Here is a 19,559-nt window from a genome sequence, read left to right on the forward strand (position 1 = left end):
AAAATGAGGTTTCCTTCTTTCCTTCAACTCATAGGCATTTTAGGGGAAGCATCTTTCCAGACACAATTCCATGAGGATGAATGAGGTTGGTGCAGTTTTGAGTCTCGACCTCACAAAATCGGATGGAACAGTCGGTGATTGGCATGGACGGCGAGGGGTGAGAGAGGGATAAACGTAAATTGTATCTATACAATGTTCTCTAAATGTCCTGCTGTGGGCATTCACCCACCTGAGGCGCTGAGCACCGAGAGTTGATTTGCGTGTTTTTGTGTGTGTTAGGTCCTGGCCGACCTGCACAGCCAGTGTGCGTGCCAGCAATCGATGTCATCCAACGTTGCTCATACACATGCTACCCATCCATTCATTACCTCCATCGTTTGAGTGGTATAAGAGAAACGCTCGCGCCGCTGGTCGTAACCTAAATCACAATCAAAACACAAATTCCAACCCTGGAACCCAAATCCAAACGCTACATCTGTCTATCCCATTGCGCCGTGTGCTGCTTACTCGGCCTGCGAGGTAAAATCAAAAGTGAAACCGGGCGACGAAGGGAGAGCCTGAAAAGGGTTGTCTTGGTAAAACATGTCGTAGGAATCGTCGTGGTAGTCGGTCATGTACTGGTCGGTCAGGAACCCCGCTTGGTTATGATGAGGCAGAGAGGAAGAAGAGGACGGCGGAGTGATGCCGCTGACCCGCGGGGTTTGTTGTGAGAGGCCTTTGCCCCACGGAATGCCTTCGCCCCCGGGAGTTCTTTTGGGCTCCTGGGCTGCCTCGGAGGAGGACGGGGGAGTCAGTGGCCTCATGGTAGTTTCCAGTTGCCCTGCGTCTGCACCCGCGCCTACACCGGCGAGGAGATCGCCTAGGCTTCCGCGCCTGTTTTCGGTGCCATACCCCGAGTCAGGGATCGATGGAAGGGGAGGCGGCCGGTGGGGGAGAGTGTCCTTGGTTTGGTGGCTTCCCTGGTCACCTTCTTGCGCATCTGGTAGCTCGGCATGCCGGGATGGTGGGCTCGGCGGAACACGGTGGATGGTCGAGCGCGAGGCTGTGGTGAGGCCGGAACTCATGCGCGAGAGTGACTGGCGGGTGCCCTCCACTTCCTCCATGAAGGCATGCACGTCGACATCAGTGGACTGTGAGTCCATGTGCTGGACAAGGTTGTCTCGTTCAGAAATCGCTGGCGAGGTGGCCGAGTAGCTCTTCTTGGACGAGCCCGAAGCTGGAGGCTTGGCATCGTGGTTCAGTGTTGTTGCGGCAGGCTTGAGATTTTCTTGCATCAGGCGCTGGATCAGGAGGGCCTGCGCCATCCGCTCGAGCTGCTGGTGCCTTTCGCGCAAGGCTTCGTGTTCCATTTGTAACCTGCTGTGCTCGTCGGCGGGAACGAATCGCTCAGAGCCCGGGCCGGTGGCAGCAGGGTCTGCGAGCGGAAGAGTGACGGGCGACGGGACTGAGGTCGAAGGAGTTCTCGCTGCATTAGAATCATCGCCACCGTCGAGGACAAGGGACTGGTCGGGGTAGTCGGAAACTCTTCCCCGCCCTGATTCGGCCTGCTGGGTTGACTCGGCGCTCAAGAAATGAGTTTCTGTTAAGTCTTGCAGCGGGGTGAAGCTCTCAAATAGAACACGCCACTTCTCCTTTTTCCCCTTAGAAACCCTCTGGCAATAACGGGACAAATGGTCGTCGAAGGCGGGGCGATTATCGAAAGTCCTCCAGCAGGATCGGCAGACGCCAACCCTTGGGTGCCTGAAGTCGGAATCTTGGACGTCGAACGAATTGATGGCCCGCTCTGTCACAGTGAGGCGATGGGCCGGCCTACTTAGGTGCCGGCTGGGGCGCCAAGATCAGCATTGATGAGAGAGCGCTCGCAACGGGATAACTCACACTAGTGTCGAGATCTCTCGATGCACAGTGTGGCAAGGGGAGTATTTGTCCGACCGGTCCTTGTCGCTGTTGGGCCGCCCGTGTCAGCAACCTGGATTCACTGGTTCCTTCTCCCCAATCCGAAGCCGTCGACACATCGGTGACTCACTATAAACTAGGGTGGGCATGGCGGAAGATGTCCGGCATGCTCATGTCGTCGAAGTCTTCGGTAGAATTGGGCTTTGTCTTCTTCTTTGGACGGGCAACGTCTTCACCGCTGCTGTTTTCGCATTTAGACGCGGGACGGGCTCTGGATGGGGTCGGCGTTCCCTGACCTGCTCCGGTTTTTTGGCTGGGATTCGGCCGCATGCTAGATGTCGACGCGGGAGCTTGCTCCAAGTGGGCCAGGGGGGCCTCGACCGGCTCGTACTTCCTTTTCCTCGGAATCGCCGTGTCAAGAGTCAAAATCGGGGATTCGACCTTGATAGTAACATTCGCGGTGAACGGTACTTGGTGGCCGAATTTTGGGTAGTGCTGGAGACCGTGAGACGGAAAGTTAGGGAGCGCAAGGCCCGGTCCAACTCCGTAGGTGCCGGCAGCCGTGCTCGCGTTTGCTTGCATGCTGTTGTAGGTCTGGCTGAACCTCTCAAGGACCAGTTCGTTGTCCCGCAACCGGGTCGTTGGTGATGTCCACGGAAGATACGACTCGACATGGTGGGCGTCGGCGTAATGGGAGTAAAGGCTGTCGTCATGGTCGCCGATTGCGTCTTCTTGGTCATCAAAGAGAATGAAGTCAACACCGGTTGGTGGGGTAATCAGGGACCGCGGGGAGGCAGAGGTAGGCGTGCTTCTGAGATCGGTATCAAGCATCATGCCGTGGTTATTTGGCGGGTACCCGTCATCATCGGGCTTCAGTTGGGCTACCGCGCGGCTGCCTTTTGATTTGCTCCTGACATATTCCCAGTTATGGGCCTTCTCCATATGTTGCTTGCAATTTGATTCCCGTTTTGACCAGTAGGAGCACGGCCGGAACAAGCAGGGAAAGGTGCGTGGGGTGGCGGAATGTTTGTCGTTATTGTGTCGCTCCAACTCCTTTGCCGTGGGCCAACCGAAGGTGTGGTACTTGCATGTTGAGTCCTTGCATTTGTATGGCCGGGTATGTGATTTTGAGTGCTTGTTAAGGTCACAAAGCCGGACGAAGCTCTTGGAGCACTGTGGGCAGACATGCGCGGCCAAGGTACCGGCGTTGGGGCCGACCTGGGATGCCATTAGATCGCTATGGGAGGTTCCACGGCGGGGCACGGGGGTGCGAGGGCGAGGGCGAGGGATAAGAGCTGTCGATGGGGTAGAGATTGTCGGCAAGTTGTTGAGGAGGAAGTGTTTGAGAGAGCCTGAGGATGGTCCAGGTTTCACCACGAAGACACTCGGAAGGTCGCGGGGGCGGCGAGATGAAGCGGCAAGGAAGCGGGCGGTTCTTTAAGGTGCGGGAGGATGAATCCGATGAAGGTGTGGGGACGAGGAGACCCGTTGTGCGGCGAGGTAAGAAGGGGGGCGTGTGGTGAGGAAGGAGCAAGGAGCAAGGAGCAAGGAGCAAGCAAGGAAGGATGTGTGTGGTCCGCGGTCACCCAGAAGCGGGTTGTTGGTCCAGGCAACCAGTGCCGTGAGGGGAACCCGGGGAAAGCAGGCCTCAAAGTTATAGCTCGGAAGACATGGCGGAAAGTTTTGACGTTTTCGGGAAGGAACGAGGGAAAGTGGGCGTGCTTGCGTGTAAGGATGAGTATGTGCGAGTCGCAAGGGTCGAGTTGTTGCAGACCCAAGATATCGAGACTAGGCAGCGGCGGAGACCTCTTATACACTCTGCAGGAGGGGTTCTCGAGTTGGCCTCAGCCTTGTGGGGCACCGGGGTTTAGAGTAGACGACAGGTATAAATGTACTAAAGAAGGAAAAATGCAGGGGCCAAGCGGGAGGGAGGATGACAGAATTTGAGGGGCTAGACACAAGCTGTCTTATTTTCCGTGTTGGGTATTGTGCATGGATGCTGTGTGTTGTGTGTGTGTGCTGTATTCGGCGTTTTCTGCCAATGTGTGCTGTGTGATGTTGTGCTTCGAGTGCCCGCTGTACTGCAGCCAGCCCGGACAGGTGGGGGTGGGTGAGTATGGAAACTGCGCAGATGTGCGAGACTCGGAAAAGGGTTAGTCTGGAGATGCAAATGTCGGAACCTCCTGCCATTGGGAGTAAGGATGGAACAGGCGGCCGCTCCCATTTTAGATGACTTGCTTCGAAATCGGATGGGCGTGAGAAAAAGGCGTGGGGAAGGTGGTCGGTTGGTTCGCACATCAGACGGCTGCGCATTCTCTGCGCAGAGGCTCAGCGGCCGCCTTGCAGGCCTTGCAGGACTTCCCCCCGCCTGGTGTACTTACACGCCAGGACCACTGGCAAGGACCGCTCCAACGGTCTTGCCCTCAGTCCTCCGTCCTCAGGTGGTGGTGCACGGACCACGTCACCTCCGTCCTCGCCTGATCACCCAATGAGATAGACGGAATCGGTGCAATGAGGATGCCGGGTCGCGGCGTGACAACTGAAGCAAGCGGCCTGCCAGAAGAGCCGACGCCCTACGCCCTGCCGTCATCCCGCGTCTTGACGTTTTTTCCATCTCCATCGCATGCATGCCGATAGATCCGCTCGAGTCCTAGATGAGGCGATGCATCCCTGAACCCCTAAGAGCCTCTTCAAACTGCGCGAATTGACCAGTTGGTATTGTCGAGAAAGTTGGGTTTGTCGTGTTGTCAGAGGCCAGCTTCCCGCTCCGTCAGACTTGGCAAAAACCCGATTGTCGCCGTAAACCCCCGGCAGCCACAGCCCCGAGCGGCCGACCGTCTCGAGAGGCCATGGCTGTGTAGCAAAACGTCCCATAATAATCCCGCTTTCCGGCCCAGGCCTAGCCGATGAGTGGCTAGTCTGAAAAATCAGGGTTGAAATTGTCAGCCTGCCGAAATGCCTCGCAATCTGTTCGTTTTGCCTGGACGTGTGTTGTCTGCCCGCCGCCTTTTCGGTTGCGTCACGTGCTCCGTCGGAAGAAGTCGCCACCGGACGAGTCACGGATTGTCGTCATTGTTTTCCGGTTGCTTCAACGAATCGCCGATAAAAGTACCGCTTGGTCGCCCAAAACGAGGTTTGCCGTCAAGTCCCGGAGGATGCCCCCACCAACCCCCTCGATTGTTTTGGTCACTTTTGCGCTTGCCTTGACCACGATGAAACCGATGAACCCGAATTGAATCTCGCTCAAAAAGCGGAGGTCAACCGGCCCAGATGACGCAAGGCCGCTCCATCACAAGGTCATGTCCAGCTCCGAAAAAGAACGATACATCACTGGATGTGCGAAACCGTGGCCATGCCAATGACCCAACTCTCCAGGGCGAACAGGGCACTTGCACCTGCCACCTGTCTGCCATCCATGCCACAGCCCGTAGACCAAGGTTTTTCCAGGACAACCTAGCCCGGTGAAATGAAATGAAATGGTGACGATTCAAACTGAGAGCATCGGCCCGGATCAAGACCGTTGATCAGACGCCGAGGCCGAGGCGGGGTTCCGATGGATGACTCGGGCTCCAGTTTCCCGGGGCCTTGACCGACCCGGGCGGGACCCGGAGCTCGCCACCTCACTAGCTCCAGACTGGCACGACATCCAAGTCGGTAGGCGTGGGCAGAGTTGGCAAGCTCGCAGGTCGAGTGGCCAACTCGGGCTAGTAAATCGAAAGGGATTTTGAACCAGTTCCAACTGTCGGCAGGTGGCAGGTAATGGCGGTAAATGTAACATTAGAAAAAAACCGAGGGGTTGCGCAGGACGAACGAAGTCTCTGCGCGACGGGGTCGACTCGCATCCTTCTCAGCGCTTCCAAGGCAGTTGGAGATGTGGGTGTGACGATCGGTCATATACACGCAAGACAGCACAGCCTCTTTTCGCTGATTCCACTCTACGCGTATGCTTTATGATCTTGGCTGATTTCGCGAGATGGTGGAGCATTCAACGTTGAATCTCGGCGTTTGTGGGGATGGCCCTGTGGCCGTCAGGGGGGAGCTGAGCAGATGAATGGGGATTGGGAGGCGCCAGGGGCAAAGCCAGCGCATTTGCATCTGAGATAATCTGACTGGACCAGTCTCAGCCAGTCTTTCTCGGTGCAAATTTCCAGAATTAAAGCGGTTGGCAGGCACAACGGAAACATGGAAACACGAGAAGACGGAAGGAGCGATGATCGTTGCTGATGGATCTTTTGACACCCCCCCAGTGCCCTTTTCGTCTGCCGACAATGCCGGAGTTTCTTCCTTCCAGCATTTATCCCCGAAACGTTGCCGATCCCCTCCACCGCCTGCTCCTGCTGCTTTCCGGGTCAGTGTGAACAACGAGTAGATCCACGATTGACCGTTCGAGAGATCCGATAAAATTAGTTTGAGCACTTTCGGCAATCAACAACCGCTGACAACGCGGTGGCGCGTGGTCCAGGCTCATGTCTCGCTTTTCGTGATGGAAAAGCTTATCTCGCTTGCATGTCTCCTCGCAGGGCCTTTGCCCGAGAAGGAGGGTTGCCGTGGTCGAATGGGGAGACAGTTTGCAACACGTACCTGCATTAGCGCTCCGCCCAAAGCAACCACCTCCGCAAAAAAATGGCTCGTCCAGCTCGTCCCTTGTCTTCACACAGTGCCAGCTTCCATGGCTGACAGAGACAGGGCTGATCTGGTGTGACCGGTTCTGGTAGTACAGACAAGAAAGCGGTGTCGCGGTGGTTGGCGTACCTGAGGGCGGCGAGCACAATCAAAGATTCAAGATTGGAAGAAAGCGACCTGGGATTGGTGTGCCGTTCCTCGTCCGAACTCCTGGGACCGGGAACGTCACTCATTCCATACTTGGTACTTCAGAGGAGGGACCGATCGCCTCCCACATGGGATGAGTGTCGACTCCCACTTTCACTCTTGCCCACACTTGCCCCTCGCGTGTCCACAGTACACAGTGCTTCACCAACACGCGGGACGCCCACATGTTGTCGGGTGGCTCCAGACATTGGCAAACCAAGCATCTCCTTTTCGGCCCTTGTCGCTGCTTGTTCAGTGGCAAATGCGACATGGCGACGAAATTACTCCCCAGACAAGTGGGACCCCTATCACAAGAAAGGACGGGGGGGCCCAAATCAAGGCGCTGCATGGATGGGTTCATTTCATGGATGGTTGGCCGAAGCGCTTCCCCTCCCCCCTCCATTGACAACCTTCATACCCCGGCTCGGCGCTGGCTGGATAGGGACGCCGGACCGCAAACACAGCGGCAATGCGGCCGTTGCGTTGTCACTTGGGGACCCGCCCGCCACTTGCGGAGCTGCAATGTTCCCTTCCAATGCTCTCCAATGTTGCCCTCCACCGAGCCCCTGGATTAGCGTCCTCCGAATCGGGCAGCCGGCGCTGACGAGCAATTTCCCGCCTTCTCTGCGGAGCGGTGGACAAGCTCGTCGACCTATTTAACGATGGCCCGTTGTCCAGTCTCGAGTCCGGCTTTTTTTTCTTCTTTCCTCAGCTCACTCAAGCCAATCAATCTAAGCCCAGCTCTCTGACTTCGGTCGTCCACTCTTTCAAACACTTCCAAAGCTTCTCGCTTTCGTCAATCTTTCCAACCCAAACAACACCCTCTTCGTTTTTACGAACAACCCCAAACAGTCGCCAATATGCGTTTCGCTCTTGCTACCGTTGCCCTCGCTGGCGCTGCCCTTGCCCACGGCCACGAGGAGGAGGCCCAGAGCACTGTTTACTCGACCGAGTACTACACCATCACGTCGTGCGCTCCGGAGGTCACTGACTGCCCGGCCACCGCCACCGTCGTCACGTCCTCGGTCGTCTCCCTGACCACCTCGACCGTCTACAGCACCACCACCAAGACGATCACCGACTGCCCCGACACCGTCTCCAACTGCCCGGCTGACTCCACCACCGTGGTCACCGAGACCGTCGCCGTCTCCACCACCGTCTGCCCGGTCGAGCCCACCGAGACCCCTGAGCAGCCCGAGGAGACCGCCACTGAGAGCCCCGAGGAGCCTGAGGAGACCGAGACCCCCGAGGTCCCGGAGCCCTCCGGCTCGTTCGTGCCCCCCGTCCTGAGCTCCACCCTCGTCACTGAGGCCCCTGCCTGCCCCACCACCTCCGTCAAGACCATCAAGACCTCCATCACCACGGTCATCCCCACCATCATCTACGAGACCATCGAGGTCCCCTGCGAGACCGCCGCTCCCCCCCAGAGCACCCCCTCGTCGGTCCCCACTGGCACCCGCCCCGGCGGACCCATCGAGACTGCCGGTGCCGCCACCTTCGGCGCCTCGGCTCTCTTCGCCGCTGCTGCCGGCCTCTTCGCCCTCATGGCTTAAATTCACTTCCCCTAAGTTTCAGTCCCCTGATGCATAGGGAGAGTTGGATGAGAAGTCTCGCGAAGGCTACTTGATGGAAGGGTTGGATGACTTTTTTGGATTCTTCTGGAAGGTAGCGGATTAATGGCATGATACCTCTGTGTACTTAATCTTCTAATTGTATTTTTTTTTGGCGTTCATGTATGGAACGGCTTATGAACGTCTTTTTTTACCCCCTCAAATAATTTTGATGATGACCTTATTCAAAACCTAAAACCATGTGCCAAACTTGACCATCTTGAAGTTCTATTCCCTCTCCCTTGATGCCCCTATGATCCCTCTAATTCAGCGTGGGCCTCCCAAAGACCCCTGAAATCTGATGTTGATGAGTTGTGTGTGGGGAAGGAAGGCACCGTCACGTCACTCATTTCCCAAGTGGGTCTACTCGGAAATTGCGCTGAGTTGATCTACCCCGGTTGATTGGCTGTCAGATAACCAGAGGTCCATCGTGTTTGTTTCAACCCCAGTTTTTCGGCTGCCCGTTTTTAGCCCGTGGGCGGCAGGCGGCTCGCTCGCTCGCAAACCCCAGGACCGACACCCGTGGACACTTCCAGGGGCATCCATGGATCCATGGTTGGATGGTTGATTGAAGGTTCTTTTGGGCTGACTGAGAACAACTTACCGCCGACGCGCTATTTTCTAACTACTGCCTGTGCTGCATGAACAGAGTCCCTTTGGTTTAATGGGAGGGCTACAGCAGCAATAGGCAGCCAACTTTGGGAGGCCGTCCCTCAGCTAACGTTACTTTCCAGCATTGACCAGAGACGGCTCCTTACCCCATGGAAAGTCCCCGTCTGTCGGTCTGTCAGTCAGCCAGCCAAATTGCTGTCAGCAAGTTAGCTGAAAGTGACTTTGTCGGACTGGGATTTTCTCCCCAGCACCCAGCACCCCAGCGTGACGGCTTCCCTGCCAGATCGGGGCAAAACCACCACACAGCAAGACCGAGATGTACACAGTAGCGTTTTACGGGCGAGTTTGGCCCGAGGCAGATGGAACCGCGCGCTCCTGCTGGGAGTCCAGTTCGTTATCTTCACCGCTGTTTTGCTGCCAGACCGTATCGCTGTCGCTCCTTCGTGATCCTCTCTTTCTCTCACTCTCGTATCCGTTCATCCCCCCACCAGCCACCCACTCTACATACTACTAGCCTCGTACCTCTCCCGTCTGTCGCTCGCGAAGTCGTCAACCCCCCCACCCGGGTTATTCCGGGCCTCCACCATAAACCAGCGGTCGGTCGGGCGGCCGGTCGGTCATGCCGGTCGGTGGATGACGATGGAGACGGAACCGGCAGTTCGAGCGAGCCCATCCCACATCCCAGGCCCGGCACGGGGACGGGGGGTGGGCGCGTTATCCCGGCGGTCCACCGTGGGCCTGCATGTCTGCGCGCCTGCGTGGCTGCGTGGCTGCGTGGCTGGCTGGTTGCCGTCTCTCGCTTCTGTCCACTCCACGAGGAAGTGTCTCATTCTGACCCGGTTTTGGGGTCAGACATGATCGGCGGGAGCGGGCGCTTCGTCTGGGCGGCTCGGTTTTTTTTCCTAGTTGGGGGTTGGGTTGGGGGAACGGGAATGGAATGCGGAAGAAACAAACACATGTGCTTAACGAATGCGGGGGACGGGATACGAAGGCGGACAGTTTGACATTTCTTTTCCGTGGTGCTGGGAATCACGCAATCTTAGGCGGATAGGACGACGATAATAGCACAGCTGGCTTACCGGCGAATCGCGGGCCGGTGTTGGAGTTGCGGCTAAACTGCGAAGTCCTGACCAGCCGCCGGCCAATCCCCGAGTCTTTTCTGCCTCATCGGTTTTCGGGATGGGGGAGGGCATTCCGAAGAACGGCCTGCCATGGTTTTTGTATGGCCGTCATTGGTAAACAACAGGACCCTGTGACGGGACGGGGTGACCTGTAGATTTGGGCATCATCATGAGACTCAGCTTCGCCGTTGCGGCCCAGTCGATCCCTCTCTCCATGACGTCGTTTTGGACGCCTTGGGCACCTCGGCCACGACAACAACAACCGTTCAGACGCTTGCCTGCGTAGTAGACATCTCCTTCAACGGATGAACCGACGAAAGCTTCCTTCCCGTCTTACCTCCTACCCCCTTAGCTATTCTTCACCCCCTATCAACACCCCCTCACCCTTACCCCTTACCCCTTACCCCTCTCCCCTTACTTCCATCCCCCCTTAACCCCTTCGCCCTTTTCCTGGATCCCTCATCATCGCCGCCCCAACCCAGCAGCGCGGCCCCCAAGGTGGTGTGACGGAATGGATGAGCGCTGTGCAAGATTAGTGGGATCACGAAGTCTAACATGTGTCGTACCGGTTTATTTTAGAGTGTTCGGAGGCGGGCACACAGATCCAGGGGAATATCACGATATAGACTTCAGACCCATTATGACGGTGCCATGCTACTTGCCACAAAACATCAAACCCCAAAAATAGAAAAATAGGGGTCTAAGTAGTGCAGCCCAGTGCGGTTACACGACCTGCTTGCTCATTGTGGGTTTGACGACGGGTGATAGTCATGCCCCGCCAACTGTCACCTACTAGGATACGTATCTACATACCTACATACCCCTCTCTATGTGAGTGACTTGACAACATGGCATGTGCTACACGCACCGCTCATAGGATGGGCACTGGGCCACTCATTCAAAATTTGGTAGAGCCTTGTGACAAATCTAAGGCGCATCCCAGGACCTTCACGAGATTCGGCTTGAATTCTCTTGACCAACGTCCAACTAATCTTTCATGCAATGTCTGGAAACTGAAGGGCTGAACAGAGAAGTGGCATGTCAAGTATCAGAGAGCTATAAATGCACGGGTTGGTACTGAGGAACAGTCCGTCCGTCCTGTTCCCGATGCAGCCAGAGGACATGTATGTGTTATGGGTGTGTTGTGAGTACTGTAGCTGAGTTCGACCAAGGTATATCACTACCCACCCCTTATTCTATGCAATCGATCGTCTGCCTGTGTATGTAGTACTGTCTAGTCTGCCAACCACACACACCACCACGATGGACGCTCCGGTGCCTTCTACCCGGATCACCTCCACCTTCAAAAAAACCAAAAAAATACGCTTAACTCAAATCTTCCCTCTCAACACCACCCAACCCCGTCGGGGTCGCAACACCAGGCTGTCTCATCCCCGCCGCCCCAAACTCTAGCCCGGCATCATCATCCCCGCCATCATAGGTCATGCCCTCGTAGAAATCGGCCTCAAAATCCGACGTCTCGTCCTCCGACTCCGTCTCGCCGCTGCCAATCCCACCCCTCTCCACCCTCCGCTTCTTCAACAGACTCCTCAGATCATCCTCACTGAGTATACTCTCAAAACTCGGCCTCCTCTGCCCCGTCCCCGGCCCCGCCGCCTGGCCCGCAACAGCCTCAGCCTCACCACCACTGCCACCGCTGCCACCACCAGTCCCAACCCCCCCATCACCACCACCCCGCCTATTCTCCCGCCGCCCCCTCTCCACCAACCTCTCCACCCTCAGCCGATTCGCCACAAACCTCAACTTCGGAAACGCGCTCTGCTGGCCCTCATGAATCATGCGCGCCAGCCGCGCCGGGTCAGGATCACTCAAAATCCGCGCAAAATCCGACAACAAACAGCGAGGCCAGACAGTCACCGTCCCCCCAAAGTCCTGCAGCCACAGCAGACTCCAATCCTGCCCCAGGGGCCGCGGCAGCAATTCCAAACTGCGCAGCACGCGCAGCCACTTGGTCAGGTCGAGCTTGGTGAACTGGACGAGGACGGTGCCGAGGTATCCGCCGCGCCAGCCGCGGCCGCGGCGGTGGGTTACCGGCTGGCCGACGGACCCCCGCGAGGAGAAGAAGAAGAGGTTGATGTGGGGGTTGACCTGGCTGACGATGGTGAAGTTGACGTTGAACTGGAGGTTGAGGGCCTTGATGGGGATGTCGGTGCGCAGCGAGCCGTCCTTCCATTTGTGCCCGAAGGAGTAGGGGAGGAGTTGGCCGGAGCGGGTCTTCATGAGGAGGACGACCGGGTTGAGGATGCCGGGGACGGCGGCGGAGGCCAGCACGGCGGACCAGATGACGCAGTCCGGGCTGGTGAGGTAGTTGCAGAGGATGGTGGGGGAGTGCTGGTCGGCGGGCACGCACGAGACGTTGAGGATGCGCCCCGTGCGCTCGTAGGCCTCGCGGAAGGTGAGCGACCCGCGCGTCCACCAGGCGCACTGCCGCGCCCAGTCGACCGAGTCGAAGCGCGCCCCCGTTGCCCACCAGCGCCGGAACCAGACGCTGATGGGCTCGCGGCAGGCCGTGATGCGGCAGGCGAGCGCGGGGATGAGCAGCTCCTTGAGCTCTTCGTTGGTGCGCGTGGCTACGAGGGCCGCCACCAGCGCGCCGCCGCTCGTGCCCGTGATGATGTCGGGGAGATAGTCCTCCTCGAGCAGCGCCTTGACCACGCCGAAGTGGTAGTAGGCAAAGGTTGCACCCCCGGACAAGCACAGTGCCGTGCGGCCGTAGTTGGCACAGATGCCCTTGAACATGACGCGTTTCTCCTCCTTTGAGAGCCTCTCGGTTTCGACGAGAAACTTGAGGCTTCGTTCGACTGTGTCCGCGTCGCGTGTTAGCAATCGGCCCCAACCCCTGAATAACCATCTAAAAAGGGGCCCTAAGGAAAATAGCCAGCCAGCCAGCACTCACCCTCATCAATATAATTCTGCACCAGATTCTTCGTCCCATAATACGTCTGGCTATACAGTCTCGGATTCTCTATGCCCGCAAAGTTATTCTTGACGCACGCCTCAATCAGCACCTTCAAATCCTCAATGGCCTCCCTGCCCTGCTCCGTGTCCCTGCCACCCGCCTCCTCGGCACGCCGCCTCGACCTTCTAATCTCCGCCAACACGCGCCTCACCGTCTTATTATCGTAGTAGGCAAACGCGTCATCCACCTTCCAGCTATCATTCCCCAAGAAGTCGTCCATGCGGCGGGCGGCAGCAACCCAGTCGCTGTAGCGTCCCGTGGCGCGCATGGCGCGGCGCAGACGCCCCCGCTCGCCGCGCCAGGCCCAGTACCGCTCGTAGACGGTGATGTACAGGCGGGCGAGGACGTGCACGACCGAGAGGCCCACGAGCCAGCAGGTGACGACGCCGAGCAGCGGCCACTTGAGGAGTGGGTACAGGTACCCCTCGCGGGTCTCGTCCTTGGAGCGGGCGCGCTTCTTTTTCTTATCGTTGCGCGACGACTGTGGTGCGGTTTTGGCGCGGGCTACCCGCCGTTGGGAGATGGGCGCCCAGTCGTTCCGCGCCGAGATGAAGAGGCTGTTGGAACTGGCTCGACGGCTTAATGGTGGTCCCGGGGTGGCCACGCCGGCTGCTGCTGCTGTGGCCGCGCCGGCTGGGCTGTCCCTCGTGGTGCGGTCCTCATCGTGGAAGCCCACGCCCGAACATTCGGGACGCCTGGCCAAGTCGAGATCGAAGCTAGTCGTTGAGCCCCTGTGCCATGCCGGGCTGTTCAGACGGTACGAGGAGGAACCGGTGGCGCCGCCGTCGGGGGTTGGGGGGATCGGGTCTGGCGCCGAAAGGGCTTGGATAAAAGCTTCGACATGTTCTGGGGGGAGAAAGTCGGTATCGAAATCTGGGAGGCGGCTCCAGTCGAAGGCTTCTGGTGGGAAGCCGTAGGTGCGGGATGGTATTTGGATGTTGGGGGTTTCGCCGTCTTTGGTATCGACCCGGTCATATCCCGGTCCCGCCATACTGAGTGTTTTCTTTCTCTCTTAAAGCCGTCCGACTATCGCTCTTAACACATAATAAAATAGACCAATTCCCGATTCAGCTCGAGAATGGCAGGTGTCGTTGAGTGTTTCTGTTTCTGAGAAATTGCAATCCTGGAATAGCGATCGTGGCAGAGAAGTAAAAGTAATTTGACTGGCAAGGGTTGAATATGATAACTCCACGGGTTAGTCTTGGCCGGGGGTATTATTCTGTATATGGGCTATGGCCATCTGAAATGTGTGACATGATCACGGCGATTCAGCCGAACTCTGAGCAAGGCTCCGGAGCTGAAGTGTCGCGGGTTTGGGGCAAGCGGAATGACGTCGCTGGTTGCCGGTCTTCAGCGTTCTCCCAGGGTTTTTGGAGGGAAAGGAGGTACTGAGTGGGCCCCGCAAAGCTGCAGAACCCTGCCCATCAATGCTGCATTGGCACAACTCGATGTGCCGCGGCAGGAACGTCAGGCCAGAAGTTTCCACTGCGGCTCGGGCAAGTGAGCCGTCGCGTGTCAGAGACCGAGACCTAACTCAGTAGGTCAGGTACCTACCCGACATGCTTATGGATACAACGAATAATGCATTTACTTCTAAATTGCCTAGGTACCTTGCTGAACCCACGCCCAACTGCCGAAGCAAGGAAGCATTAGTCTCTATTATATCATGTGAAATTCCGACAACCCCCCTTCCTCGGCACGGCGCAGATTAAAGGACAAACACAAGGTATAATTGCCGAGTCATATCGTGTCGTAGAGCAGACTAGATGTAGTAGTAAGAATACCCCTCTGAACCGCGCCCCTGTGCCGCGCAAAAGATACGCACGACCCAATCCACGCCAGCCCTGCCTGCCAACACCAAAGTGCTGCGCGCAAAGTCTCGGATTCTATTCTTGGTCCCCTAACAGACTTGCCCCCGTTCTGCCGACCCTCGCTCCGCTCCACTCCCACCACCACCAGCCGCTCTCTTCCCCGTCAGCACCCCCATTAACGCCCCCCGTTCCCAAGCAGCTTTCTACACGTACTGAGACAGCCAACGGATGCCGTCGCCATACCCCTGCCTCATCACCACCGAGCACATGAACACCTCGATGGGCCGGATGCCCTCGAGCGGCACCTTGCCCTTGCCCGTCGTCTGGTACATGCCCAGCTGGTGGCGGAGCTCGTCCTCCGAGACGGCGTCCGGGTGGTCAATCTTGTTGCCCAGGACCACGAAGGGCACCTTGGACAGCTCCTCCATCGACAGGAGCGCGTCCAGCTCCGCCTTGGCCTCGGGGAAGCGCTCGTGGTCCTTGGCGTCGACCAGGAAGACGACGCCGTTGACCTCGGGGAAGTAGTCCTTCCAGAGGCGACGAGCTGTGTAGAAAGCCGCAGTTAGACAGAGAATCCTAACAACTGGGGGAGATGGGGGGGAATAGGGGTAACACACCTTGCTGATGGCCGCCCAAATCAAAGGTCGTAAACCGCACGTTGCCAATCGACAGTTCCTCCGAGGCTATGCCACAATAGTGTTAGCCCATGTCCTATCCTTCCCGTCCGTACCGTGTCGCGTGTGTATCTAAGGGGGGGGGGGAACGCACTCGGATGCAGGGTCGGCTGCAGGATCGCGACGCGGTCGTTCTTCAGCATGTGGAGCAGTGTCGTCTTTCCGGCATTGTCGAGGCCCAGAAACAGCAGCTTGGCGTGTTTGTTCAGCAGGCCCAGCGACGACAGGACGTCGTAAACTAGCCAAGTATCAGGGTCAGCAACCAAAGTTCGCCTCATGGTGTCATCTTTTTCGGCCGGGAATTGCTCCAGTGTGTCGTCCACGACGCAACTATCGCCCTCCGGATACCATGGGGCCAGGCGCGAGCCAATAGTTGACATAATGATGGTGAATACTTACACCAGTTGATGATCCACATGGCGGTGTTCGGTGGTCGGCGTTAGCAGTCGATCTCCTATCGCTGTCCCAGTTTTGGTTGTCGACGATGAAGAACTGTATGCGGTGGCGGTTTCTCTAAATGGAACCGTAGTGACTGCAAATACAGTCTTGATATCGAGCGTTGTGGTGGAGGATGGAGTCTAAGGTTGTGGAAATGTGTTCGTCAAGATGCTCGAATCACCGGGAGCTGGCAGGAAGCAGGAATTGGCCAGCAAGGCGCATTGGCCACCCGGACCGAATGCACCAACGGATCGGAACCTAGCCCGAGATGGTTGTTGAGAGGCACCTGAAATATCAGGCTCCAACCCAACCGGAAGTGATCCGAGCCTGCCTCTGTGGCCATGTTCTTTTTTTCTTCCCTGGGTCGCCACTTCATCGCTCAGGCGAACAAACCCCTGAAGGCTTACTGCTGCCCCTGCCTACCTAGGTAGGTAAGTGAAGTTCACGACATTGTGCAGAGTTGCAACAAAAATATGTATTTGGAACTGTGCAAATGGACTTGATTGCACCGTCTCAATTGCAGCACAGTCTCGCCTCTAATCAAAAATGATTACGGCCGAATAATATAAAAACAACAAAAAAGTATATGCAAAAATAGAGTATGCCACCATGGTCATCTTGAAAGAAAACAACGAAATAAATGCAATCCGTCCAGCCTCGTAAAGTCATGAATGCCGCCCAACCGTCAGATGCATGTCCTGGGTATGCCCGCAATATGAATGCCGATCAGAGTAGCCGCCCCGCCGTCTCAGATGGAAAGTACATAATTACCTTGCCCAATTTTACCCGCCATGATCAGGCCCAGTTCCCTCATGCGCGACGCGCCCTGCCCAGGAGGCGGCCGCTTGGTCTGCGCCTTTTCCTTCCGTGCCCGGTTGTAATATTTTTGGCAAAACTTCTCCTTCCGTCGCAACCGCTTCTGCTCAAGGCCCTTGACGATGTCAATTGCGCCGCGGACATGCGTATCTTTCGTAGCCGTACCGCTCTTCGACTTGCGGGCCTTGAGATGAGGGAACAAGCCCGATGCCCGCCTGGGGAGTGACTTGGTGTGCGTCACGCCAGGCTGGAATGCCAAGGACTTGAAAGCAACAGCTTCGTTCTCGTGGAGCGGGGAGATGACGGGAGTCCTGGATGCCGCGAGCGGAGGAGGGGATCGTAGCCGGGCAGGCCGCTGATCAAAAAGCTTCCGAGGAGATCGACCGCGAGCCTTGGGCGCCGGCGACGGACGCCGCTTCGGCGGGGGCGAACGGAATCTTTTGGGAGACGGCACACTCCCCTTCTTCTTGCGACCCCTGCGGTCGCGTTCGTGGTCAAGATCCTCCAGCTCGCCATGCAACCAAAGATGGTCCTCGCTCTCGCCGTATCCCTTCCTGTGCAACTCGTCGCCCTCGTCCTCGGGCTCCGAGGTCGGAAAGCTGGGATCGATGTCCTGAGGGATCACCTGTTGCCGGCCTCGCCGACGTGCCTCAACACACGAAATGTACGCCTCCTCCAGTGGTCTGTCCTCATCCAAGGTACCGCAGACGAAATCAGTGCTGTCAGGCAGTTCCGGAGTCTCCGGCCGGAAAGGAACGGGCCGTGTCTTCGAGCGCTTCTTTTTGCGGGACGGACTCGACTTTTGGCCGGACGACGTGGACGAATCAGATTTCTCGCCCTGCGATAGCCGGCGGGTTGCCGAAAGAGCACCCGATAACGACGCGTAGTGGCCAATGCGCGTGGTCCACAGCACTAGGTCGTCATCCTCGTCATCGGACTCGGCGAACCCAGTCTCATTGTCTGTCTTGTACCCGTCAGAAGCCTCAGATGCCCAGGCGAGTTCGGTATCAGCATCGTCTTGGCCTTCCTCGTCCTCGTCATCCTCATCATCCTCGTCCTGGTCGTCATCCTCATCATCGTCCTCATCCCGAGATCCATCCTCGTCATCCTCGTCCTCATCATCGATGAGGTCTGCATCATCAACTTCCTCATCATCCTCGTCCTCCTCATCGTCAATCTCATCTTCTTCCAACTCCGCCTCCTCTTCCGCTTCCTTGCCCAATTTCCGAATGGCATTCTCCTTCACGAGCGTGTCGTCAATGGTAAGTTTAGGCTTCAGAGAAGTGGGGTCACGCCGCATCCAATCATCCTCCTGCGGCTCGCCGCTGGCAAACTCGTGGAATCGTACGCAGTCGCTATCCATTTCCCCGGCACCTGCCGAGATCCACCCCTTCTTCCGAAAGGCGATGGGGCTACCCGGGGTCCTGCGGGACACAGGGGAGCGAACACCGCGGACCGTGGATGAAGAACGTTTTTTGTCGAGAGTTGGCGAGTCCTTGGGTGTGTTGGGGATTCCTCGCGGTACGGGGGTCCGCGGTCGCATGTCGAGCTGCTGCGCATCCCTGGCCTTTTGCGGCTGTGGCGGGCAAGCAAACTTGATGGATCTCTTCTTCGCCGCCCCTTCGACGTTCGCCTCGGCTCGGACGGGCCTAGGTGGGGGGAGCATCACCATCTTCTCATCGAGTTTCGGCTTGGCTGCGCAAGCGAACGAGATGCACCGCTTTTTCGCCAGCGCAGACACATCGGATCCCTTGTTCTGCAACGCGTCCCTTGCCGCCACGGCGGCCATGGGGGCGAAGCCAACATTGGGGAGACGCGGGCTCGGCGAGCTTGTGCGGGCTGGAGTGGTGATACCCGTGGCACAGGTGAAATCGGCGGTGGAGGCAAAACTGGTATTGCTTGTGACGGACCGCCGCCTATGAGACGGGGGATGGACTTCCGAGTCGTCATCATCTGACTGGCTCTGCAAGGCTTTAGTCAAGAGCGACTCGTGTTGCTCGCTGCTGCGCCGGATTGGTGTTCGTTGGAAAAGAGGAGAGGTAAGCAATATGGACGCCACCCTTTCCGGTGGTTCATCGGTTTCTGCCCCGGTCTCTTCCTCTACCGACGGTTCTACGTTGGCGGAGTTTGTGGTGGTCCACGCCAGCACGTTTGATGTGGGGTGGTCTCGGGGTGTGTAGTGCTCCATCTTGGTAGAAAGCCGTACGGCTGCCTAGTCGCTGATCGATGGAGTGTCAGAAGGCGAGCGGGTGTGTCTCGCCAGCTTCAAAACGGGTAGGCTCGAAATGTGGGCGTGATGTTTCGTTGATGAAAGTTGGTTTGGTGTCCGCCCGTGAAGGACGACGCTCGAAAGTTTTGAGTTGATTGCAGTCTTCTGACGACAAGCTTGCAATCAGTGTGCAAGATGGTGTCCCTAAGGACCGTATTGCTATAAGCGCAAAGCCATCACGGATTGTCTGAGCGGGAGTGATAGGGCCGGGTCGTTTGATGGTTTGTAACAAGAGAGGGCCGTGGGCCGTCGACCCAGTTAGGTTGTGGTGTTCGGTCGGGGTAAGGTTGGCCTCAGTGATAGGTGGAATGACGTCGAATTGAGACAGTGTCGGATGTTTTTCGTTTTGGAGGGGTCGTCACGTTGGGTTAGGTGAGAGGAACACAAGACACACAAGAGGTGCAGCGCGGGCAATCTTGTGGTAGGAATAAATGCGGCAAAATATCAGGTTTTTAGATCAGCGGAGTCCCTCAGGTTTAGCTTGGCTCTTTGAGAGTGCGTTTGTGCCACCCCCAAGGACCCG

At 57.4% G+C, this 19,559-nt stretch overlaps 4 protein-coding genes across 4 annotated transcripts; 1 reads left to right on the forward strand and 3 right to left on the reverse strand.

Annotated features, from left to right (window-relative positions):
- Nucleotides 1–503: 503 nt before the first annotated feature.
- Nucleotides 504–2,838, reverse strand: F5144DRAFT_591677 (uncharacterized protein; the record flags this gene model as incomplete). Its single annotated transcript, XM_066790297.1, has 3 exons — nt 504–1,824; nt 1,879–1,944; nt 2,027–2,838. 3 exons carry the CDS (start codon nt 2,836–2,838, stop codon nt 504–506), a joined length of 2,199 nt encoding a protein of 732 aa, XP_066644855.1.
- A 4,701-nt stretch (nt 2,839–7,539) lies between these two features.
- On the forward strand, nt 7,540–8,522 carry F5144DRAFT_567905 (uncharacterized protein). The gene has a single exon (XM_066788619.1). The coding sequence runs from the start codon at nt 7,566–7,568 to the stop codon at nt 8,256–8,258; it is 693 nt and encodes a 230-aa protein (XP_066644856.1). The 5' UTR covers nt 7,540–7,565; the 3' UTR covers nt 8,259–8,522.
- A 2,561-nt stretch (nt 8,523–11,083) lies between these two features.
- F5144DRAFT_509073 (patatin-like phospholipase domain-containing protein) lies at nt 11,084–14,362 on the reverse strand. The gene is made up of 2 exons (XM_066786513.1): nt 12,966–14,362; nt 11,084–12,870 (listed from the first exon to the last, which is right to left on the reverse strand). Exons 1-2 carry the CDS (start codon nt 14,017–14,019, stop codon nt 11,375–11,377), a joined length of 2,550 nt encoding a protein of 849 aa, XP_066644857.1. The 5' UTR covers nt 14,020–14,362; the 3' UTR covers nt 11,084–11,374.
- A 680-nt stretch (nt 14,363–15,042) lies between these two features.
- On the reverse strand, nt 15,043–18,955 carry F5144DRAFT_601305 (uncharacterized protein; the record flags this gene model as incomplete). Its single annotated transcript, XM_066791137.1, has 4 exons — nt 15,043–15,383; nt 15,457–15,522; nt 15,608–15,751; nt 16,738–18,955. 4 exons carry the CDS (start codon nt 18,953–18,955, stop codon nt 15,043–15,045), a joined length of 2,769 nt encoding a protein of 922 aa, XP_066644858.1.
- Nucleotides 18,956–19,559: the final 604 nt, after the last annotated feature.

This window comes from Chaetomium tenue (genome assembly GCF_020726465.1).
Source record: "Chaetomium tenue strain MPI-SDFR-AT-0079 chromosome Unknown F5144scaffold_3, whole genome shotgun sequence".
Lineage (NCBI taxonomy): Eukaryota > Fungi > Ascomycota > Sordariomycetes > Sordariales > Chaetomiaceae > Chaetomium > Chaetomium tenue.